This window comes from Globicephala melas, chromosome 17 (genome assembly GCF_963455315.2).
Source record: "Globicephala melas chromosome 17, mGloMel1.2, whole genome shotgun sequence".
NCBI classification, from domain to species: domain Eukaryota; kingdom Metazoa; phylum Chordata; class Mammalia; order Artiodactyla; family Delphinidae; genus Globicephala; species Globicephala melas.
Genome location: NC_083330.1, coordinates 64,411,970 through 64,438,159, shown reverse-complemented (window position 1 = coordinate 64,438,159; position 26,190 = coordinate 64,411,970). Strand labels below are relative to the sequence as shown.

At 47.5% G+C, this 26,190-nt stretch overlaps 1 protein-coding gene across 1 annotated transcript; it reads left to right on the top strand.

The window, feature by feature from the left end:
• The first annotated feature begins 1,765 nt into the window (after positions 1–1,765).
• KLHL38 (kelch like family member 38) lies at positions 1,766–9,707 on the top strand. The gene is made up of 3 exons (XM_030875739.2): positions 1,766–3,118; positions 7,981–8,086; positions 9,418–9,707. The coding sequence occupies exons 1-3, from the start codon at positions 1,766–1,768 to the stop codon at positions 9,705–9,707; spliced, it is 1,749 nt and encodes a 582-aa protein (XP_030731599.1).
• Positions 9,708–26,190: the final 16,483 nt, after the last annotated feature.

Below are 26,190 nucleotides of genomic sequence, written 5' to 3'. Positions count from 1 at the left end.
CCCTCCCCCTCCCCTCTTCCCCCTCCTCTTCTTCCTCCCCTTCTCCCCCTCCTCCCCCTCCTTCTCCTTCTTCTTCCTTTCATTATCTCTCTCTCTCTCCCACCCACCCCCCTCTCCTGGAGCAACATATTTTGCCTCCTTCCTCTAGCACAAGCCTCCCTGAAGGGAGAAAATGGAAAAATAAAACAGAAAAGCAAACCTGAACTATAACAAACTAACTGATGAATAGTCAGCAGGGGTCTTGTGAGAAGCAGGTATGACCCACAAGACTACTGCCCTTGCCACTTTAAAACAGAAGCCCCCGTCATACGGAGGATCAATAAAGGTTTGGTCTTTCCCACGGCTAGAAACTCTGGGATGCTCCACAAATATTTAAAACAAGTTTCATCACAGACACCATCACCTTGGAGCCTGGAGGAGGAACTCTCAGCCCTCTGCAACGATCCTGCCAGCAGACAGTAGGAAATAGAGACCCACTAAACAACACCCTTGGGCCCATGTTCTGGCTTCCCTGTGACCATCTGCCACCTTCAACTTGCCCAGGACTATCTTCAGCGACTTTCCCCAGGTCACGGCAACCTGTTTACAGACATCTAGAATTCCCAGGCACTTTTAGGACAAGGGACTCGGGATGTGTCCAAGTGGGCAGCAAAGTCTTCTCTAAGAGAAGCCGTTCCTCCAGATCTATTTCTGCCGATGTAAACACTTGCCAAAGAAACAAGGCATGTGGGCATGCACCAGCGCTGCAGGCCCTCGGGTTGCTGCAAAAGGCAACTGGAAAGTCACATGTCATAACAGTGGAAAGTACATATGCAACTATTCTTAGCCCTGGAATGTATACACTGTCTCCCTGCCCAGCAGTTCTTTCACAAAGGTCTAGAAAACTGTGAAAGTGCCTTCGGCATAAACAAATCCAGAATTCTCCCAGGACAAATTATTTGCCAACTGAAGGAAAGGCCTGGGTTTATGGTTTCATTTGGAGCGAGAGGTGGAAACTCTCCGGAGGGACCAGCCGGACCAGGTATCGGTGGATGTCACTGCAGCAAAACAAGGTAAATAGCTCGAATGTTTAATTCTTCTGCAGGTAGATGGGCAGCCAGATGTCATCCAATAAACCCTGTCCAGGGTATTGTTCGGTCTCTGCTTTCTATTTACCTCATTTTAAAAACAAAACCCACAGGACTCTGTGAAGTCATGCTTTAAAAAAGAAAAAAAAAAATCTCAAAGGTCCACTTTCATCCCTCATTTCTGTCTTGTTACAGAGGCCACACCCCCAGAATGACATCTGTGGGGAATGACTAACACCCAGAAAGATGTTTAGATGAGTTTACTAAATAACAGACATGCTGAGAAGCTGGAGAAAGGTTCACAGACTTCTGCTGGTCAAATGCACAGACTGTCATCTTGCTTCAGGTTAACATTTCAGACCACGTGACCATTTGCCACCTTCAACTTGCCCAACTTATCCAACCACGTTTTCTTTTTTTTTTGGTTTTTCTTGTTTTGTTTTGTTTTGTTTTTCTCAGACTGTCCACAGATGCTATTTGCCTGTTACCTTTGAGAGTAATCGTAACCTAAAAGAGAGGTGTCAGCTGTGAGGCCCACGCCACAGGTGGTCTCCCTTTCTGGTCTTCACTGAGCCATATTCTTGGCAATACCCACAGGCATCTTGGTGAACGGACATAGGTGCTCTAAGTCTTGGAGCCGCCGCAGCTAAACCCTCCAGCACGTGCTCCCTCTCGGGACTTCTCCCCATCTCTGTAGGATGGACGAGGAATCGCCAGATGGGCTGCTCTTCAAAGACCATGACTTCTCCTCTGACTTGTTGAGGCAGCTCAATGGCTTGAGGCAAAGCAGGATCCTGACTGACGTGAGCATCTGCACGGGGGCCTGGGAGATCCCCTGCCACCGCAGCGTGCTGGCCTCCAGCAGCCCCTACTTCCGGGCCATGTTCTGCAGCAACTTCCGGGAGAGCAGCGAGCCCAAAGTCCAGCTGAAAGGCCTCGACTCCGCAACTGTGGAGCGGATCATCCTGTATGTGTACACGGGCGAGGCACACATCACAGTGGAAGGCGTCCTGCCCCTGATGGAGGCCGCCTCCATGCTGCAGTACCCCAGGCTGCTTGAGGCCTGCTCCTCCTTCCTCCAGAGCCAGCTGGCCCCCAGCAACTGCCTGGGCATGATCAGACTCTCTGAAATCTTCAGCTGTGAGACCCTCAGGAAGAAAGCCAGGGAGGTGGCCCTGACGTACTTCCCAGAGGTGGCCGCATCGGCTGATTTGAAGGAGCTCTGGGCCTTGGAACTGATAGACTACCTGGGAGATGATGGGCTCTGTGCGGAGGAGGAGAAGGTGTTCGAGGCCCTCATGGTTTGGATCAAGCATGACCTCCAGACCCGGAAGCAATACATGCAGGAACTGTTCAAGCTGGTCAGGCTGCAGTACGTCCACCCAGCCTTCTTCTACCACTTCATCGCCAACGACGCCCTCCTGCAGTCCTCGCCCCCCTGCCAGACCATCTTGGAGACAGCCAAGAGGCAGATATTTTCTCCGTACAGCACCACCAGTGCCCCGGGCCTCCAACCTCTGTGGCATGTCCCCCCAAGAAACTCTTACCAAGACTTCCTCATCCTCTTGGGTGGAAGGAAGGACAACCAGCAGACCACCAGGGACGTCCTGCTGTACGACGGACAGACCGGCCAATGGCAGAGCCTTGCCAAACTCCCGGCCCGGCTGTATAAGGCCTCGGCCGTCACCTTGCACCACAGCATCTACCTGCTGGGAGGCATGGCGGTGGACGCGGGGAACAGTGTGCCCAGTCCCAAGGTCTATATCTTCTCCCTGAAATTCAATCAGTGGAGGTTGGGGCAGCCCATGCTGGCAGCCCGCTACTCCCACAGAAGCACTGCCCACAAGAACTTCATCTTCTCCATCGGGGGGATTGGAGACGGACAGGGGGTCATAGGCTCCATGGAGAGATATGACAGCATCTGCAACGTCTGGGAGAGGATGGCCAGCATGCCACTGGGGGTCCTCCACCCTGCAGTCGCTGTGAAAGACCAAAGACTCTACCTTTTTGGGGGAGAGGACATCATGCAGAACCCTGTGCGCCTTATCCAGGTAAATGGTCCCTCCCACCATGGCTACACATACACACACGCACACACACATACATATATACACACACAAATATATGCATATACACACATATACACATATGTACATGTACACTGCATACACAAACACATACATATATACATACATACATGCTTGTCAGTTGCAGGGAAAGGAGAAAGGAGAGAGGGAGAGAAGGAAGGAAGGAAGGAAGTTAGGTTAATTTCAGCCAGATTTTATCCATTTATGAATTCTTTTTGTATAAGATTAATACATACAAAGGTACATCAGATACAGCTAAAGGTTCTACCTAGAACACATCGAATGCCAGATAGTGAAGTCCTATAGGAATATTGCAGATGCTTCTAACCAAAATCAGTAAGGCCTTAAAAGAAGACTCCCAAGCACTGGTCCATAGTCTGTTACCAAATCCCCAGGAACCTGACCTCAGATCTGCTGAATCAAAATCTCTATGTATGGGGTCTTGACATTTACTGTTTACAGACGTTTACAGGAGAGTCTAAGGCACAGCCAGGTTGGGGAACCCCTGCCTTAAATGATAGGTAGATGCTAATTTCACTAACAAGCTCTCTGAGAAGTGTGATTAATAAAGATCAAAATGTCAGAATACTGGGTGTTTTCCACCTTGACACAAGTTCTAATCACTGCAGTTCACCTAGATATGAAAAACTTCAAGCCTCTACGTGATATATAAAGATAATCAAGGAGGCCCCTGAGATCTGCTGTGTTCATTTAGAGGAGTTATATTGGGTGCCAACCACAGAGAAGGCCCTGGGGACATGGACATGAGCAGTAAATCCCACTTACCCTCCAGGAGCTTATGAGACAACTGCAATTCAGATGCTGAATAGAGGGGTGCTCTAAGAGCATAAGGGGTGCCCTAAACCAGTCTCGAGGGAATCAGGGAGGGTGTGAGGGTTCAGGGAACTTTGGAGGGAACTCTGTGAGGTTGGTTTAAGCTGACTTGAGCAGAGAGGCAGAGGAAGAGAGAAGGTAGGTGAGGATGAAGAGTAAAAGAGGAGGAGAGGGCTTCCCTGGTGGTGCAGTGGTTGAGAGTCCACCTGCCGATGCAGGGGACATGGGTTCATGCCCTGGTCCGGGAAGATCCCACGTGCCGCAGAGCGGCTGGGCCCGTGAGCCATGGCCGCTGAGCCTGCGCGTCTGGAGCCTGTGCTCCACAGCGGGAGAGGCCACAGCAGTGAGAGGCCCACGTACCGCCAAAAAAAAAAAAAAAAAAAAAAAAGGAGGAGGACGCACAGGGTGGACAGAGGGCTCTGACGTGGACAGAGATGGGCGGGCAGCTTCTCTGAGCAGATGAGCCTGCGTCTGGAACAGGAGTCACACTCATCTGCTGAGGGAGGGGTGGCGTTCCCAGGTAAGGGAACAGCTGGCACGAAGGCCCTGAAGCAGAAAGGGGCACGGCCCTTCGCCTGGAGGTGCCGAAAGCATGACCAGGTGGCAGCAAGTCTGTGCACCAAGGCGGAGCTGGGGATGGTCAGTCCCCCCATAATCTCTCTCAGCCCCCTTCCCAAGCCACGCAAGCAACCCCCTCCACCAGACTGCTGCCCCTGAGACCCCCCCTGCAGAAATTCCAGAACATTCCTGGGGGGATGAATGTGGAGATGAGGCTGACCTGGCAGGGCTTTCCAGGCCTTGTCAAGGAACTGGGGTTCATGCCTAAGAGCAGCAGGGTCGGCGAAGTTGTCAAATTTGCATTTTTAGAATCTCCTTCTGGACGCTTTGTGGAGAAGGCACTGCAAGAGGCCTGAGTGGACAAAGGAAGGAGAGTTGGGAGATTCTTCTAGAGGTCCAGGCAAGGGATGATGGCGGCTCAGACTAAGTTGGTGCCAGTGGAAACAGAGAAAAGTGATCATTTCAATGCAATCCTTTTCTTGTTTTTCTCTCTCCTTCACTTCTCCAGCCCATATTGTTGACTCTTCCCTGACCATCTAGGCAGATTCTAAGTCTGTTCCAAATCCCACTCATTTACTTGAGCCAAGAGAGACATGTTCTGATCCCCTCCAAGCTCTGGCCACACAACACAGGTGTAATAAAGAGCTTCTGTGTAAAGCTAGAGCCCCTCCTACATTTTTTTAAAACTATTTTTCAAAATAAAGTCAACAACTATGTTGATGATTTCACATTACAAAATTGTTACCGATTCCTAAGAATAAATACAAAGCTCAAAAAAGCTTTTAAGCTACCTCATCAAGAAATGCTTAGGACGATTAAACAAGAAGCTTAAATAGCCAAAAAGCAAAAACCAAAACACTAACAGGTGAGTGATCCTTTTACACTGCAGTCATGAGAAGGGGAAAATGGGGAAAGTATTAATTTGGAAGCTCTTATCTACTTAGCATTAGCTTTGTAATGGAAATTGTACTCATTCAGATATCGTTCAAGATGAATGCTTGGGGTTACTTGATGGGGTAGGTTAGATTTTCAAGTATAGGTTCAAAGATTTCTTCATCGGATGGTTTATCTGCACGCAAGCATTCTTTTTAAGGACGAGGCTGCCATGGCGTTACTGTGCAAATTGTGTGTACGCGTACCTTTCTACCCGGCCTTCTTTCTACCCCTATTGCTGGATGGCGTTAAGCAAATCCTTTACCATAACGAAGTATCACTTCCTCCATGGGTCAAAGACCATCCTTTGTTGTCCTTGCCTCATCCTCTCTGGTGGTATGGTGAGGATTGTGAACAAATGTTTAATCTATTTTTGAAACCATCCCCAAAGCTAATAGAGAACAGAAAGCCAGGAGCCATTTACTCAAGTAAAATGCAAGCAGGGTTTGCTTTTCCTGCAAGGATCTCATGTTTCCAAAGAGTGTTTCCTACATATTTGCAGACGAAACCATGAGGCTTGACAGCCATTGTGGTTGCCCCTGTCTCTAGCTGTGGCCTCCTCTATGCTTCACCAACTTTAAGGACTGACAGAGACTTCAAGAGGGCTTCAGTCTTGAAAGCCTCCATCAAGAAAGCCACACCGAAGAAAAAGGAACCGTCCTACACTGTTGGTGGGAATGTAAACTGGTACAGCCGCTAGGGAGAACAGTATGGAGGTTCCTTAAAAAATTTAAAATAGAGTTACCAAATGATCCAGCAATCCCACTCCTGGGCATACATCTGGAGAAAACCATAATTCAAAAAGATACATGACCCCAGTGCTCATTGCAGCACTACTTAACACTAGCCAAGACATGGAAGCAACCTAAATGTCCATCAGTAGATGAATGAATAAAGAAGATGTGGTATATATATACAATGGAATATTATTCAGCCATAAAAAAGAATAAACTAATGTCATTCACACAACATGGATGGACATAGAGATTAGCATACTAAGTGAAGTAAGCCAGACAGAGGAAGACAAATATCATATGACATTGCTTATCTGTGGAATCTAAAAAAACAAAAAACAAAAAAAAAGATACAAATGAACTGACTTACAAAACAAAAACAGACCCACAGATATAGAAAACAAACTTATAGTTATCAAAGGGGAAAGCTGGGGTGGCAGGGGGATAAATTAGGAGATTGGGATTAACATATACACACACATATATAAAATAGGTAACCAACCAGGACCTACTGCATAACACAGGGAACTATCCTCAATATTTTGTAATAATCTATAAGGGAAAAGAATCTGAATTCAGTTATATATATATATAACTGAATCACTGTGCTGTTCACCTGAAACTAACACAACATTGTAAATCAACTATACTTCAATTTAAAAAATCTATAAAAGGGACTTCCCTGGCGGTCCAGTGGTTAAGACTCTGCACTTCCACTGCAGGGGACACGGGTTTGATCCCTGGTCAGGGAATTAAGATCCCACATGCTGCGGGGCACGGCCAAAAATACAAACCATCACCAAATATCTTTAAACACTACTAATACTGAAATAAAAGCAAATTAAAATAGTAAATGCTTTTTTTAAATTTAAAAAAAAAAGAAAGAAAAGCCGCATCTCCATGGCCCCAAGCAGAGCCATGAGTGTGGTGGATAAAGGCATGGATTCTGGGTTCAATCAGACCAGCTCTTCTACTACTCTAGCTGTGTGACCTTGAGCATGTCATTTCACCTCTCTCAGCCTCAATGGTCTAATCTGGAAAATAGAGGGAAGTAATGGTATCTACATCATAGGATGGTTGTGAAGATCAAATTTGGTAAAATGATAAAGTATAAGGCCTTTAATATGGTGGCAAAAATATTTTGTACAGAAAGAATTTCCAGTCAAGAATATTGGAATATTTTGTTCCTTCGTTTCAGCCTATATCTCTTGTGCTAAATTCTGCCAGTAATGAACTAATTGGCATTTGACATTTAAACTTTAAACTGAGGGATCTAACAGGAGCATGTGTTCTGGGAATCATGATTTGCTACTCCATTTCAGACGAAGGCCAAGGACTCCTGCCTCCACCTCTTTGCTCTTTCTTCCTTTTCTCATGCTTACTTTTTTCTAGGATTCTAATGACTTTCAGGCATGACCTGTTGTTCAAAAGCCTTCCTCTTTTAGCCCTAAATTTATTCTTGGCCTTAAGAGGCTCTCGGATACGCTGGAACATTTAGAAATTTAAACATGAGCCAGAAATAAAAATGATTGAAAAATCACTGGTTTTACGCATGTCCAAGTTGCTCCATTTCTCACTGAAAGGAAAGAAATGAGCCAAGCAAGGTAAGCAAACACATACTACAAACACTTAACTCTTTCTGTTATTTAATTGTATTTTGTTTACTGATAGTAAGGTACCGCTCCTTCACCCTCTTAATTACTATTTCTATCTTTTAAAAACGTTATCACTTTAAAATGCAGTGCCGTGATTATATTTCTCTGTCAGGTTTATCACATTTCCAGAAACACGTGGTTCAAAATGGAGACGAGAATGATCAAGAATGTATGTGCCCCTGCCGTGGTACTTGGGGAGCGGATTGTCATCGTGGGAGGTGAGTTTTAACAGAAGATCGAGAGGCTGGACACGAACTTGGCATCTCCCATGGGAAAACGGTCACTGATGTTTTTCTACGAGACAGTCTTTCTTTTTCTTATAAATTTATTTATTTATTTATTTTTGGCTGCGTTGGGTCTTCGTTGCTGCGCGTGGGTTTTCTCTAGTTGTGGCGAGCGGGGGCTGCTCTTCGTTGACGTGCATGGGCTTCTCATTGCGGCGGCTTCTCTTGTTGCGGAGCATGGGCTCTAGGCACACGGGCTTCGGTAGCTGTGGCTCACGGGCTCTGGAGCGCAGGCTCAGTAGTTGTGGCGCTCGGGCTTAGTTGCTCTGTAGCATGTGAGATCTTCTTGGACCAGGGATCGAACCCATGTCCACTGCATTGGCAGGTGGATTCGTCACCACTGCGCCACCAGGGATGTCCCAAGACAGTCTTTTTTAAAGCACATAACTGAACCACTTTGCTCTACACCTGAAACTAACACAACATTGTAAATCAACAATTCCCCCATATAAAATTTAAAAAAAATAAAATAAAAGTACACCCATCCAACTAGGGGAGTGTGGATGACTTGACAAAGCTCTTTTATCTTCCAGAAGTTTCTCCCTGTCAAACAAGGAATGAAATAATGAACCTATTTCACAGAGTTGTGATCATAAAATGTGCTCATCTATCTAAACCACTTAGCACTATCCCAGACCCGGGGCAAATACTCAGAAAAACATTTGCTGTTGTAAATAAGATTAGCTGCTACGGGATCATTTCTCTGTAATTGTAGTATAATACTATGGTTAAGAGGGCTGGTTTGGGGGTCAGATAGACCTGGGTTCAAATCCTGACTCTGCCACTAACTGGCTGTACACTCTTAGGCAAGTTATTCATCTCTTTGTGCCTCTGTGTGCTGATCTGTAAAATGGGGATCAGAAGAGTACCCACCAGATAGGGCTGTCGTGGGGACCCACTTCTGAGCTCCCAAAGGCTCCGTCTTGGGATTGTTAAAGCTCTTGGATGAGCATATGAGAAAGATGAAAAAGCTAACGAGGCTGAGAAGGCCACTGGAATCTCTGCTCTCAATCTAAGAACAAACGACGTAAGTGTTGCCCTCACTTCGAGTTAAGATGCAGAGACTGAAGTCAGACGGATCTGGGTCCAAATCCCAGCTCTGCCACACACAAGCCCTTGGGCAGGTTATGGAAACATTCCACGCTTTAGCTCAGAGTCCAGCCTCAGGGTTAGGCGATGACAGAGATCAGACAGGTCCCTGGACCGCTGACCTCCAGTCCCAAATAAGCATTGCTGACCCTGTCGATATGCCATTTGTTTTTCAGGTTACACAAGGAGGATCCTTGCTTATGACCCTCAGTCCAACAAATTTGTCAAATGCGCAGACATGAAAGACCGGAGGATGCACCACGGGGCCACGGTGATGGGGAACAAGCTCTACGTGACGGGTGGGCGGCATCTGACCACGGACTGTAGCATCGAGGACTCGGCCTCCTTCGACTGCTACGACCCTGAGACCGACACCTGGACGTCCCAGGGGCAGCTGCCTCATAAGCTCTTTGACCATGGCTGCCTCACTCTCCGGTGCATCCCTCACCCCTCCACCACCCCCTGAGGCCCACGAGAAACTGAGAAGTCATCTGTCCTAGTCAAGATGCTCTTGTTGCAAGAGATAGAACACAGCTCCAAAAAGCTTAACCCTGGAAGGGTGTAGGGAGAGCTCACAGAACTGAAAGTTCCAGAGCCTGGAGGCCTGGGACCAAGCATACTGTTGACAGAACACTGTCTCTCTGTCTCCATCTCTATCTCTGTCTCTGCCCCTCTATCTTTCCTCTCTCCCTTTCCCTCTCTCCCTCCCTCCTTCTCTACCTCATCTCTGTTAGGCTCTACTCTACAAATAAGCTTCTTCATCCACACAGTGTGAGAACAATGGCAACTGATAAATCCAGACCCACACTCTCTAGCTTGGCATCTTCGGGAAGAACTTCACCATTATCCATATAGTAACTGCCTCCCAAAACGATGCTGATTGGCCCTTTTTGAACTCCATGCCTCCCTCTTGAGCCAATCACTGCTTCCAGGTTGTGCTACTAGAGTTGCCTTGTCCTGGATCATGTCTCTACGGGCAGAGGTGGGGTTAACGGTTGTCATTGACAACCTATTTGAACTGCACATAATGGGATAGAAATGGTTCCCCAAAGCAAGAAATAAATGCTGAGCTGATTAAAAAACACATCTTCCCAGAACATCACAGAAGTTCACAATGAGAGGGCAAAGACACCCAAGAGGGTCTCTGGAAGCACCTGGTCCAGGTGGCAGCAAGAGCAATTGCCGTGACTGTGTTTCTCTGCATTCTAGGACGTAGTGCATTGGAATTCCAGGAGAGTATGTGAAACTCGGTATCCAGCGTTTGCAAAATTATCTGCACCAGCAGAATAAAGTGTGTTTCTGGTGCCAAATGATGTTTTTCTTCGAGCCTCTGTGGAGCTGTAAACCTACAGAATTAAGCAGGATTTTCAATTTGGTAAATGTTATGAGAATTGCTGTTCTGAGGAAAGCCAACAAATTCCTTGAGAGATTACCGCAATTACGGCCCTTCCAATGCCAGGGCTGACTTTCCCTATGGCCCTCTTTGTCTCAAAGAGTCTCCCACACTGACTCAGTCCCAAACTCAGGAATTAGCTGAAGCTGCTAGCACATTACAATCACCTGGGAAGATGTTTGAAAATGGGGCCACATCCCATTCGGGATGGACAGACAGGGATTCTCACAGGTGGAACCAGAGCTCTGTATTTTTGAAAAGCAGCCCAGATCATTGTAATGTACGTGCAGTGAGGTCGAGAACCACCGCCCGCTTAGCTGCAGGCACAGAAGACCTTCACCTGCTGGTCCCATCCCCATCCTGGCCTGCCCCCCCCACCAGCCCAGCAAGGGAAGCGAAGTCCTCTCCCCACCCGGGATGAGTCTTTCCGCCCTGAGCCTGGCACCACGGTGCCCCCGAGCTGACACCTTCCTCCCCGTCCAGCTCTCCACGTCCATGTTCTGGACTTTTCCTTTCTTCCTAGTCTGTATTTCTTGTGCTCTTTCTCCTGCTGGGGTCTGAAGCTCTGCCCTGCTCCCCAGACCACTTGGTTGTGGTTCAGACACCCTCCCCAGATGGTCATCCTGGACGCTGTCACCTGAGCTGTTGGCTGGCCTTATTTCAGCCTCTTCTCTTTTTTTTTCTTTTCTTTTTTTTTTTTTTTTTTTGCGGTACGCGGGCCTCTCACTGTTGTGGCCCCTCCCGTTGCGGAGCACAGGCTCCGGATGCGTAGGCTCAGCGGCCATGGCTCACGGGCCCAGCCGCTCCGCGGCATGTGGGATCTTCCCGGACCGGGGCACGAACCCGTGTCCCCTGCATCTGCAGGCGGACTCCCAACCACTGCGCCACCAGGGAAGCCCAGCCTCTTCTCTTTGAACCTGTTTGTTCAGGCTCTCGATCCCACCTCTCCCTCAAACTGTACTTGTGAAAGTGACCAGTGACCCCGACAGTGCCTACACGGCAGCCCATTTTCACTTCTTGGCGGACTTGACCAGTCAGCAGCATACGACCGACGGACGCTCCCTCCAACTTGAAATACTCTCCTCTCGGCCTCTGGGACACCCACTTGCTCTTGCTTCTCTTCCTCCTCCCTGCAGTTCATTCTCTCTCCTTGTTTCCTTGGCAAATACGTGGTGGCTGACTCACCCCAGTGCTCAGCCCTGAGACCGTTTTCGTACCTGCTCTCACTCCCGGGGCGCGTGAGCTCTCCCAGTGCGCGGCTCTCCACACTGTCCCAACGCTGCTGACCTTCCAGCTTTCTCTAAGCCTGGACTCCACTGCTCGCCCTACGTCTCCACGTCAGTGTTAAGCAGACACCTCGAACTGAACATGTTCAAGTTCACTCTTTCCTCTCCAAGACAACTCCTCCCACAGGCTTCTCCACTCTGGGACAGAACAAGACCTTCTCCCAGCTTCTCAGGCCCAAAGCCTCGGACACTACTCTTGCCTCTTTCTCTCACACTTCAGTCCATTTGTTCCAAGAACATGCAGAGGCCGACCGCGTCTCACCACCCGTAGCTCTGTCTCTGGTCCCAGCTGCCATCTTGACTCAGCTGGACTTATCACCATCATTTCTTCACTGGTCTATCCGCTTCCACCTTTGCCCCTGAACCTCTTCTCAACGTGGCAGCCTGTGTGATCTTTCACACATATAAAAAGTAAGTCAGCATAGGTCATTCCCCTGTTCCCTCCAAAGGCTTCCCAGCTGTCTCAGACCACCTGCAGGGAACTCGCTCACCCACCAGCCCTGCCACCTCTCTGCTCTCGGCTGCTGGCCTCATCTCCCACCGTGTACCCGCCTCCCTCAGCACTAGCCTGCAGCTCACAATTCCCAGCAAGTCTCCACTTTCTGTTTCCACCCTTGCTGTGCCCTCCACCTGAAAACGCTGGCCCCAGTTCACAACCACGTGGCTCACTCCCTCAAGTCCTGCTGATGGCCCTCATCTGATCCATCAACAGGTCCTGTCCGCGACACCCCTGAAATAGACCACGAACACCTCCAGTGCCTCTGTCTTCATTGCTGCTTCTCTGAGTGCAGCCATCCTCGCCTCCTACCAGCCTCCTAATAGACTCGCCGCTTCCACTCCTGTCCCTCTGATCCTTCCTTAAATAACAGGTATTCTTTTTAAAACACGGACCTGATCGTGTTACTTTCCTGCTTAAAATAATGTTGAGTCTTCCAGAGACTTTTGCCCGAAGCCCCCAATCCTCTGTCTAGCCTCTAGGGCCTTCCATGACCCAGCACCTGCCTATCTCTCTGCCCTTACCTGTTGCTACTCCTCTTCCCCACTCTCCCACACCTGCAGTCATCTCTGCTTCAGTCATCCTTTATTAGTTCCCCTCCTCTCTCTTGCCACAGGGCCTTTGCACTTGCTCTTGCCCCTGCCTGATACACACCTCTCTCACCTCTTCACCTAACGTAATTTCAATTTATACCTGACACTCCAGATTTTAAAAGTCACTGCATCGAGGAGGCCCTCCATGCCCCCTGCCACCCCAGCCTGGGTCAGCTCTCCTATATGTCCCCTTTGAGACCCTCACCCTATTTGTGATGACTTGATCATCGTTTTCCCCTCTAGAGTCTTACATCTGTCCTGTTTTCCTCTGCATTCCCAGAGTCGGAGCTGGGCTCAGCGTCAGACACATGGATCGCAGATCCTCAATAAACATATGATGAGTGGATGAAAGAATTAGTAAATGAACGTGGAAGCTGAATCAACGCTGTCTCTGGGACCTCCATCTCAAACTCAGGGGTAGGTCTGTGTAGGCACTAGTTTACGCCCCCTCAGGCCCTCTGCTAAGGCAGAGGGCAGTCCGTCCTTCCCTCTTTCCCTCCCTTTTCCCCTCTTGAACTGAGTCTGGCGAGTCTGGTTGGCACGGCCTACCTCGGTCAAGCCTGCAGGGTAAAGGGCTTTGTCCAGAGGGCACTATTTGCTTGGGAGCCTTGCCATCTATAAACCCCTCCTGTGGCCTCCAATAGTCCTTCTGTCACAGAGACTTGCTAATGCCTTAACTTTCTTTTCCCTTCGTCTCAGTAAGCTGCCAGAGTTTGTGGCTACTCAGAACCTGTCCAAGTCTCCCTGGGGCGCAGAAGAACTATGTAAATTGTCTGCTGGGATTTAGAAAGAAAGATGGCACCAGAGCCAAACACGTTCGGACACACACAGCAGGCCAGCTCGTTCATCGAATCAGATGCATCTGTGACAGGTGCATTCACACACCTGGGCATCCTGAGGGCCAAAGCCCATATCTGAACTGGGCTGCACGACGACCCTCAGGACACGAGGGATACTTTCCAATCTGCTGAGGGTAATCTCAGTCCAACGAAAGAGAGAGAAGCGTTTGGCACAAAGTTTCCTCGATCTTGCTGGCTGAGGGGAGAGTCACAGTCCAGAGCTGAGGCCAAAATATATTTAGCCAGCAGCAGTTAAATTGAAACATTTTAAGTAGAAAAATGTCAACTAGCCTGACTGATCATCTCAACAGGCAACAAGGGAAGGGGGGAAAATGAAGCAGAGCTGAGCGCTAAGCAAGAAAACATTAACAAAAATATCAAACACCCTGTCCCAACACAACCCAGTGAGCAGGAAGGGGGCCAGCAGAGAAAACAGCATCAGAGGAAAGCAACTGCAGCAGGGGAGTGGTAAGTGGAGCGCTGGAGGGGCTGCTAGCTTCAGCACTGAAACATGCCCCTCCCAGCCCCAACTCCCAGCAGGTATCTTGGAAGAAGGTCTGCTGTGCTGAGGCCACAGTGCACCCAGCCATGCACTGACCAGGACATGGTCAGCAGACGCTGCACTGGCTGTCCCCTGGCAGAGCTACATGGCCCCAGCGGGAGAGAGTTGCTGGCATCCTGGCCCCATGCAAACCCTCCCTGACTCTCGCCCCAGGAGCAGTGGTGGCTTTGAAGGTGAACGCCGACCTGGAGCCTCCAGGCTCCCCTCCAGGAGGTCTCCTTAAGATCCTGCTTCATCCTCTTCTGCATCCATTGTGTCTGGTAAACAAGAGCAAGTCCCAAGTATCCACATCTTAAAACCAAAGTCCCGAGGTAGACTGAATTTACCTTTGCCACCTACAACAAAAATCTGTAATGTCCCAGAGGCAAGGGCTGTACCTAGCTTTATTCAAACCCCTTCTCAGGATGTCTGACACCACCCTCCCCACCCAGCTCCAACATGCCCCATGCCTTTGCACATGCTACTTCTCCTGCTATGATGCCTCCCCCAGCGCCACCTACTGAACTCGTACTTGGCCTCCATCTCCTCCATGGAGCCCTTTCCAACCTTTCTACCCTCCTCCCTTCCCCCGCTTTATTCCAGCTCCTTTCACGTTGCAGCACCATAGAGACCTGGCAAATGGAACTGAAAGGGGAGCTCTTCATGGAGGCAAAGACAGACTCTCAGTGCCCTAGAAACCCCGGGCCAAATTCAATCAGCACTTGGCACACAGACAATGCTGACATAGTTGTGGAATGAATGAGCGGCTGCACAAACGAACGGGTCCTAAACACCACTGGGGTGTCCATGCTGCTCTGGGTGAGAACAAGGGCTTAATTATCAAACGCATTGAGCTTTAAGTCAGGGAGGACCCCCGATGGTGTCTAAGCTTTAAACATTATTATTGCAGAATGAAAAGCATAGACTAGAGTAGTATGTAATATGGTGGGGAAGAAAATGACACTGATTTTTACCCCAAGAACACTATTCAAAAGGACACAGCTGATGGCCTTCAGATGATCCAGGTCCCCAGAACTCTCTGCATGCCTTCTGTCCTCTTGGATCATTTTTCAGATAATCCCCCCTCTCCAGTCATCTGGACTTGGAAAGCATTAAATCCTTTCCCAGCTTCAGGGACCCCCGATGACCTTCCCTTGCCAACAATTGTTTATTAGTGGAAGCAGCATGTTGTGCTGCAGAGAACACAAACGTGGGAGCAAATGAGACCTGGGCTTGGATTCGGGTTCTGCCCCTCACTGGCAGTGCAACTTTTGACAGGTTACTTCGACTCTCTGAGCTTCAGTTTCCACATCTGGAAAATGGGTGCATTTTTACCTACCTGAGGGATTACTTGGAGAATGACAAGAAAGATGAAGACCGTTAACAGTACAGTGTCTGACATTGAGTGGGCAGTGAACACGGCCAAGTTCCTTTCTCTTCTTCCCTATTTGGTCCTGCTCCTGTCCTCATTACTGGCTAGTCTGCACGACCCCGATGAGAAACTTCCCTAAGAGCCCACTTTGACCAAGGAAGAGCAAATGACTCAGACAACCCTGAACAGCCTCTCCCCTCTGGCTGCCATGGCTTCTCACACCTGAGGATCTGATTCCTGCATCTTGCTAACTGGTCCTCCTCTGAGAGCACTCTTGTCTTCTTCATTCATTCACTCATAGACTGTTATGCATGCAACAAATACTGACCAGAGACCCCTACATGCCAACCACAGTGGTAAATATGGGGGTCATGGAGTGAACAAGGGGGTGAATGAGGCTCCTGCTGTCACCAACCTCACAGACCGATGGAGTTTTCCCAACCAGATGTGTTCAAACAGGGAAAGGATGGGAGAATGAGGGCAAGACTCCGACACTTCCTTTAGGACTCAGCTCAGACACTGTGTTGGTTCCCAAGCCTGCCATAACAAACTACCACAAACCTGGTGGCTTCAAACAACAGAAATTTGTTCTCCCACAGTTCTGGAGGCTAGAAATTCAAAATCAAGGTATTGGCAGGGCTGGGCTCCCTCTGAAGGCTCTAAGGAAGTATCTTTCCTCATCTCTTACAGATCGGCTGGCTCCTGGAAAACACTGCCATTCCTTGGCTGGTGGCTGCACCACTCCAATCTCTGCCTCTGTCATCACAGGACCTTCTTTGTGTGTCCTTCTCTGTCTCTTATTGGACTTTGGGCCCACCCTAATCTAGTGTGATCTCATCTGGATCCTTACCTTATCACATCTGCAAAGACCCTGTTTCCAAATAAGGTCCCATTCTGAGGTTCTGAGTTGACATGAACTTGGGGAGGAGGCACTATCCATCCCACTATAGACATCTCCCCCAAGAAGGCATCCTGATGAGCCCTCATCGCCCTCTGTCCCAGGCTGGGCCACCATGACACCGACACCTCCTCGTCTCCCCATTTCATCAGGGGCATCTCGTGGCAGGGACCATGTCTGAGAAGATACTCAGTAAATGTGTACTGAACTGAACTGAACCGTATCACAGGGACTAGCAACTCTTTAATGGATTCCAAGGTCAACGTATATGAGAAACAGCTTCCGAGTAGCTTCCCCAAAGTCCAAGGTGAGCGACGTCTGCCAAATGCCAATCAAGAAGGAGTTAAGGGTCCATAAGGAGAAGTCCAGGGGCAGGCATGAGAAATGATCTAAGAGAACTAATCTGTTAGCATAATGTTACCACAATGTCTCATTCTCAGTCTTGCCAACATAAGCCTTTGGGGTGACGTCGTGAGAGGCTGCACCTTAAAGCAGAAGCCAATGCTGTGGGTGCTGGAGGGAGGGGTTCTGGTTTCTGAAATGTCAGCTCTCATGCAGTCTTATAGGAATTCTAGGCTCCCATTCAAACACCACGTCATTCTCTTCATGTGGGGAGCTGGGGTTTTGTTTTCCCTAAAGATAGGCACAAGTCTCTTTTCCTCTTCATTTCACTTGTTTAATTAAGATTCCAGGCCCTGCGGTCCAGAAATCTCCAGTAACACTCCCAGAAGAAGCTGATGGTCCAGAAAATGGTGCTTTGAGGGCAGAGATTCAAGGATTCCAGGGGTCTGAGAGACACAAGCACAGAGGTAGGTCCTATTCGAAATCAAGAGGCTATCTCTGCAGTTTCCCCAAAGGACCCACTGGCTCTACTCACATTCAGAGACAAGAGGCCACGTCAGGGCAACTGCAAAATCAAAACCCTCTGAAAGGGGCTGGAAGGGAGGCAATGTGGAGACATCTATACTCAAGATAAGACCGAGGAGAAAATGGCAGAATTCATTAGCAGAGCCTCTGAGACACTTCTCTTTTGTGGAGTATTGGAGAAGAAAACAGAATTAATCCCCACTTTGGCTATAGGTTTATTGGACTTATCTGAAGGGCAAAACTGAGAATGCTAATGGATTTGAAAGAGCCCAGATAATTCTCCACTTGAGACTGAGACTACCGGGGTCTGTGCCCATGGGTGCAACGATTAGCCCTCAGAAAATGTTTGCTGAGTGAAGGAATCCATGAGTGATGATGACTAATGTTTATTGCCCAACTGCTAAGCACTGTACCCACAATACCTGGCTCAGGTATCACAAGAATCTTCCGGCATCTCCTCAGCACCCTTCCTGAAACCCTATATCCAAAACAGCCTCCAGCCCACCCGCTGCATTAATCTTGCTCACCCCTTGTATCTTCCCTTCATACGTTTTATCATAATTATTTATTGTTTTATTTGCTTTCCTGAGCTTACTTAGTTGATGCCCTCACCCAAATGGAGGTTCCATGAGGACGGAGAACAGGGCTGCCTTGGTCACATCTGTTTCCCTGGTTCCGACACAGAGCAATCAAAACAGGTTTGCTGAATGAATGAATGAATGGACGAATGGCAGTTGGGCATTAGGATGCAGCGCAAAGGAGAGAGAAGGTAAATTTTTAGAATAGCATGGTGGGGGGGGGCCCAGTATGAGGAAGGAGTGAACTGGCCCTGGGGAAGGCATGTTCCCTGTCCAGGTGAGGGCTACAGGAAGGTCACTCTGCAGGCAGCCAGGGGAAGCATGGAGAAATCCAGAGAGTTTATTGATTTATTTTATATATTTATTTTTGGCTGTGTTGGGTCTTTGTTGCTGCACGTGGGCTTTCTCTAGTTGCGGCGAGCGGGGACTACTCTTCCTTGCGGTGCGCGGGCTTCTCACTGTGGTGGCTTCTCTTGTTGCAGAGCACGGGCTCTAGGCATGTGGGCTTCAGTAGCTGTGGCACGCGGGCTTAGTAGCTGTGGCTTGTGGGCTCTAGAGCGCAGGCTCGGTAGTTGTGGCGCATGGGCTTAGTTGCTCCGTGGCATGTGGCATCTTCCCGGACCAGGGCTCAAACCCGTGTCCCCTGAACTGGCAGGCAGATTCTCAACCACTGCACCATCAGGGAAGTTCCCAGAGAGTTTAGATGGGCTGCTATTGCCAGTCCCTGGGAAGGATGATGAGTTCTGGCCACTAACATGACAGTGAGGAATAAAGGGAGGGGAGGACATGTGAAACAAGATGGCAGAATCCACGGGGAACTGGACACTAACTGGATGCAGAAAGGGGAAGAGGTGGGAAGCAAGGAAGAGAGAGCGCACAGTTGCCAGCCTGGCTGACCCACAGGATGCCTGTGCCATCAGCAGAGAAGTGCAGGACAAAAGCAAAGGGAAGTATGCCATGGGGCTGCCAGCCAGGAGGTGAAAGCCCCAAGACAGGTCAGAGGCATCCCATGTCCAGAGCAGTGTCCCGTGCCCAGGGGTTTGCACAAGCTCCATGGATCTGTAATCTTGCCTATAGTATGTCTCCCCCACTAGATCTTAGGGGCCTACCTTTCAGAACCCCTTTTGAAACGACCCAGTCACCACTGAAAACACCCCTGACAATGGCTTGTGTGGTGACCTTTTGCATCTGCAGAGGAGCCTATAAGGCAGTTTCTGAGTGGACAAGAGCACAGATGGGGTCAACGTGCCTGGCTGTGTGGCCCTGAGAAAATTAACCAAACTCTCTGTTTCTCAGTTTCCTCATCTCTAAATTGGGTATTATGATAATACACCTGCCTCCTCGTAGAGTTTTTGAGAGAATTAACTGAATTAATATACATAAGTGCTGTCTGTAGGTTAGCCATTATTACCGTTTCTGTCCTTAAATATAATGCACTGCAAAGAGCTATCTGTAACTATGTGGCCTTGGGGAGGTCTCAACCTCTCTGAGCATCAGTATCCCCTTTGGCAAAATGGAGATGATGATGCTATCACTCTGTAGTGGGTTGAATCATGGCCCCAAAAGATAAAACCTTATCTGGAAAAAGGGTCTTTGCAAATGTAGTTACATAAAGCATCTCAGGATGAGATAATCCTGGATTAACTGGGTGAATCGTAAATCCAGTGGCCAAGTGTCCTTATACGAGAAAGGCTGAGGGAGATCTGAGACACAGAGGAGAAGGCTGCGTGAAGACGAAGGCAAGAGACTGCAGCTACGCAGCCCACAAGCCAAGGATGCCTGAAGCCATCAGAAACTGGAGGAGACAAGGAAGCGTCCTCGCCAGAGCCTCCGGAGGGAGGGCAGCCCTGGCAACAACCTGATTTTGCACTTCTGGCCTCCAGAACTTGAGAGAATACACTTCTGTTGTTTTAGGCCATCAAGTTGTTTCAGCAGCCAGAGGAAACTAATACACTCCCTCACAGGATTGCTGCAAGAATTAAAAGAGGTAACATCCATAACGTAGCTGGCAATCAACAATTCACAACAATTATTGTTATAATTTACCCCTTTCTCTGGACCTTCATCTCCCCACCTGTAAAATCAGAATTTAGATGGGATAAAAATGTCCAAGTTTTTGCTACCTCGTGCCGGCTCCTTCACCCCTCAACTCCCTCACAAGGGAGGTTGGGACCATGTTAATTTCTCGTCTCCCTTCTTCTCCCTTCTGTCTCTCATTCCAGGGGTCCATGACAGACAATGTCCCCAAATGACGGGTCTTTACATCTCTGTGTCCATCACGGAGGATAGTGGGCACTTATCCTCATCTTCAAACTGGACGTGATGATGAGACCACAGAATCCTGAGCAGTCACCCTCCAAATCTTCCAACATGAAAGAAGATCCTGGGCACGTCACTCAACCCCACTAGGACATGACTGCCCAGAGTATATTTTAGGAATTATAATATTCTCCCCCTTCTCAGGGCTTGATGAGAAGGAAGCACTTCAAACGACCACATCAATGGCTAAAGCAAAAACAGCAACCACGAATGGTGGAAGTGCTAACAGACATAAAAGTAAAATGTGCAATGACAGTAAGAATGTCAGTGACGTTTAAAATTTACAATGACCTTCTAAATGACAACGATAGCAGAAAGGATGGGAGGAAGGAGATGGCGATGCTTCATGGGTGTACTGGACGGGGACTTCTCACCAGACTATGCAAAGAGGCCCTTTAACTACTCTCCCCGGCTCCATTCTCTCCTCTTCTCACTCTTGCCCAGCCACTCAAAGTCAGGACTGGAGGGACACTCCTAGCAGAAGGGCGGGAGCAATAGATCCATTTATCTTTCTAAAAAATAAATCTGGCCAGATCCCTCCCTTTCTTAAGTCCCTTCGAGGAATTCAAACTCCACTTCCATACCCATGAAGTCCTTTTTATGTGTAAGAATAAACAGCCTCGGGGCTTCCCTGGTGGCGCAGTGGTTAGGAATCCGCCTGCCAATGCAGGGCACACGGGTTCGAGCCCTGGTCCAGGAAGATCCCACATGCCGTGGAGCAACTAAGCCCGTGCGCCACAACTACTGAGCCTGCGCTCTAGAGCCGTGAGCCACAACTACTGAAGCCCACGCGCCTAGAGCCCGTGCTCCGCAACAAGAGAAGCCACCGCAATGAGAAGCACGCGCGCCACAACGAAGAGTGGCCCCAGCTCATCGCAACTAGAGAAAGCCCACATGCAGCAACAAAGACCCAACACAGCCAAAAATAAATAAAATAAAATAAATTAATTAAAGAAAAGAAAAAGAATAAACAGCCTCCGCTTGATTAGGTAACATGTAACATGGTAGCGGAGGTCCCACCCAAAAGGTACTCAGTGAATGCTAATTCCGTGCTGCCTCCACACTCCCTGCTCTCTTCAACTGGCCAGAAAGAGAACTCTCTTATTTCCTATTAACAAACAATGCTTAACTATTAGCTGTAGCTGCAGATACATAGAAACAGAGACTAAATAGATCTCAGATTCTTGGCCACTGGCTCCCCATCCTATAGGGACACAGTGACCTGCTCTTTCATGCCAAAGGCACAGGACATGCTTCCTACAAGGGCTCAGTCCCAGTGAATGTGGTCAAAGCCTTAGATTCTCAAGAAGTTTTCAAGGAAATATTTTTGCCCTCAAAATTGCCTCCTTCTTTTTATCTAGAATGATGATTTATTTTGTTATTCAGTGAGTGAAAATTCATGAAACTTTGTGGTTAGAGCAAAAACGTCACACATGATTCCATATGTCCATGCAGTGGGGCTGAGAAAATCTGACAGTGAAAACCACCGTTTCTTCCCCTAGAGTTTAAAGGCCTCCAGCCTCTTTTTTTTTTCTTATAATACTTTATTCCCTTAAAAACATTGCTTAAAAAAATCATAACTAGATACAAGGTTCTAGAAATAAAGACAATGGTCAAAGCACTGTATTTTCTTAGATTAGTTTCAAGATTCAAATTCTCAAATGCAAATGTAACATTTCCAAGTCATGGACCCAGAAGTAGACCTGACAGACCAGCTGGTCCAATCCAGAGAGGCAACATGGAGAAATGGAAACAACGGTGGGTCCCATGAGAAGCATCCAAGGACCTGGATTTGAGGTTCAGTCCTCCCTGCACTAGGCACAGGACCTTGGGCAGGTCAGTAAACAACCAGTAAACAACCAAGTAAACAACTTGGTTGTCAGTAAACAACCAAGTCAACCAAGCAACCAGTAAACAACCAAGTAAACAACTTGGTTGTCAGTAAACAACCAAGTCCTGGCCTGTAAAACAGATGCATCTCATCTGCCCAGCATGCTTGAGAAAATTGTGATAGTAAATGGAAAAGCTGAAAGTGCTCTATAGTGACCAGGGATAAATATTCTCCTATACTCTTCACTCTACCTCTCTGGACTCAAGGCCCATTTGGCCTGGGGAAACAAGAGTAAAGGGATAATTAGAGAAAGCCATGGAACACACATGCGTAACCAGCATCTGGATCAAGAAACAGGATATTATAGCACCCTAGAAGGCCCCTTCACACCTTGTTCCAGTCATTAGACTTTCCAGGGGGAACCACTATCCTGACTTCCAAACCTCATATTAGTTGTACCTATTTATGAATTTCATGTAAATGGAACTAGATAGGTTGAACTCGTCTACATGACTTCTGCTCAACATTAAGTTTGTGAAATTCATTCACATTGTTATGTGTAATTATAACTTGTTCATACTTGTTGCCTATAGTATGTAACTACATGACAATATCACAATTCACGTATCTGTTTTACTCTTGATGAGCATTTGTGTAGCTTCCCATTTGGGGCTGTTATGAACATTCATGTGCATATCTTTTGGTGAACATTTGTGTGCTTATCTGTTGAGTGTATATCTACTAGTGAAATCGCTGGGTCACGGGGTGTGCATAAGTTCAGCTTTATAAAAAACTGATACAGCCAATCAGTTTCCCAAACTTGTTGTACCAACCTCTACTCCCACCAGCAGTGTATGAGAGTTCCAGTTGCTCCACATCTCAACAACACTTGATACTGTCTGTCTTTTTCATTTTAGCCATTCTGGTGGGTTGGAAGTGGCGTCACACTGCAGAATGATATTTTTAAAGTGTAAACCAGATTATGTTTCTCTGCCAATGGTTTCTTTCTGCAAGCAGAATAAAACCCAACTCTTCAACCTGACCTATAAGGCCTTGGTTACCTCTGACCTTCTCTCTGACCACTCACTCTACTCACTATTCCTCCACTCCACCACCTTTCCAATCTTCAGATATGCCAAGGTCATTCCCAACTCAGGTTCCTTATATTTGCTGTTTCATCTGTCTAGGAAGTTTTCCTCCAGATCATCCCATGAATAACTACTGCTGGCTCACTCATACATTCAAAAAATATTACTGAGTGATTATCAGGTTCCTTCTCAAATGTCACCTCCCTCCAAGGATCTTTCCCTGATTACCATCAAATGTAGTCAAGATTACTCCATTACCACTACCACCACCACACGTTCACTCTCTAGCCCCTTATCTTGCTTTATTTTCCTGTTTAGTAATTATCACTACCTCCCATTTCCTCTTTTAAGATTTCTGCCTTATCACACTAGGATATAAACTAAGAGCAGAGACAGTCAGTGTATCTTCAACTAGAACAGTGCACACAGTAAGTATACAATAAATATTTATGGGATGAACAGAGAATGAAAGGGAAGGAATTCACATAGCCTTCTCAAAGTTAACCATAGAATATTAAAGCTAATGGAGCTCCTTCTGTGTTTTTCTATCTTACTCCCCGCCCCCATCCCACTTGACTGATAAAAATGAAGCTCAGAAAGATAAAGTGAATTGGTCAAGCCAGCAGCAAAAATGGAGTTTGAATCCAAGCTCATGATTTCTAGTTCTAGTATACTATTCTGCCTACAAGAACAGGGGACAAAGTCTAATCCCATTTGAATGAGTCTCTAATTACTGAATATTGGACTTTAGGAACTGATTCAACCTGGAGAAGTCCCCTCTCATACCATGAAGGTAGACAACACATAAAGAGAATATGACACAGAAATCACTTCTGGTTTCCCCCCAAATCATCTCTGACCTTGGTTCAGAGGAAGAGGATGACACTGAGAGGGTAAATATGGACGAGGGTGGCTCTGAGTCTACCTCCCATTCGCTCAAGAAAGGAAAGTGAACCATCTTGGCAGGAATAATTTCCCTGGGCTCCAAGGGCCTGAGATCTACCAGGAGATCATGGCCTACCGGGAGAGGGCCCTGTCTCACATGCTTAGTTTGGGTGAGAATCAGGTTGTACCACAACACGAGCCTCACAGCCAGTTGCATAATTGGATATGTAATCAGTACCTTCAAGAACTTCAGCCAAAAACACTCCTGACACCACTTCGATCTTGCTGAATCAACTCCAAACCCCATGACTGGATGATTCACTGGTCTCCTCTGGGGTCATGACTATCAGGTGCTGACCCAGGAATTAGAACTAAATTCATAAGGGGAAAGATGCACTAGTTGGAACTCTGGTTTTTCCAGTGCTTCAACCTACTGCTCCTTGGGTTTCCAAGCAGTGATGGAGGCCATGTTGGTCTCTTCCTTATCAATCCAAATAAACGGAAGATAACCAGAGACCAACTAGATAAGATAGGGAGCTACCATTTGGGAAGAAATCAACCAGGAATGATTAAAAAACAAAAACTTACAAAACCACAACCTCTTATCATAATTCTAAAATCCAAAAACCACTGAAAACTGGTTTTTTTTCTTTTTTTTACAAATTTATTTATTTTTGGCTGCATTGGGTCTTTGTTGCTGCACGCGGGCTTTCTCTAGTTGTGGCTACTCTTTGTTGCGGTGCGCTGGCTTCTCATTGCGGTGGCTTCTCTTGTTGCAGAGCACAGGCTCTAGGCATGTGGGCTTCAGTAGTTGTGGCTCGCGGGCTCCAGAGCGCAGGCTCGGTAGTTGTGGTGCACAGGCTTAATTGCTCCGCGGCATGTGGGAGCTTCCCGGACCAGGGCTCAAACCTGTGTCCCCTGCATTGACAGGCGGATTCTTAACCACTGCACCACCAGGGAAGTCCCTGAAAATTGGGTTTTTTGCTTGATTGTTTTGTATATTTGTGGCAAATTCACCTGGCAGCAAATCCTGAGAGCGAAAACTGACATGAGACTATTTTTAGCCTCTATTTATCCTACTTCGGGTGCATACTCATACATTTTGATGTAGAAATATTACCGTTTGATTTTGAGGTGCTGAGTCAGACCCCAATGGAGTGATCAGAATATACAGTATATTGTACATCTTACTACTTTAATGAAAACTGAAAAATTCTTAATACCAAAACACATCTTGCTCCTAAGATTTTAGGTAAGCATGGCAGACCTGTAATTTTTCACTTACCTTATTTGTTCTGCACAAAAAACTAGGGCAGACAGTATTGTCCTCATTTAACAAATGAATAAACTGAGGCTCAGAGAAGTTATATGACCTGCTATCTATCACTGCATAACAAATTACTCCAACACTTAATGGTTTAAGACAAAAATAAACATTTATCGCTTCACACAGTTTCTGTGGATCAGGGATTTGAGAGTGGCTTAGTTGAGTGGTTCTGGTTACAGGCCTCTCATGAAATTATAGTCAAGATGTTGACCAGTTATCCAGCGTGTTTTATCTGAAGGTTTGACGGAGGCTGAAGGATCCACTTCCAAGATGGCTCACTCACATGGCTGTTGGCAGGAGGCTTTGGTTTCTTGTCACATGAATCTTTCCCTAGGTCTGCTTCAGTACCCTCCCAATACGGCAACCAGATTCCGCCAGAGCAAGTAACCCAAAACAGAGCAGGATGGAAGCCACAATGTCTCTTATGACCTAGACTCACAAGTCACATTCCATCATTTTCATAATATTCGACTGGTTACAAAGGTCAGCCTTTCAAATATGAGGAAGAACTACATAAGGACATAAATGCCACCGCAATTATATAATATTTTGTTTATGTTTTACAGATGAAGTCTAAGCAACTGGTCCAAGGTTGCATAGCTCGTCAGATGCAGAATAGGACTTGAAGCCAGGCTG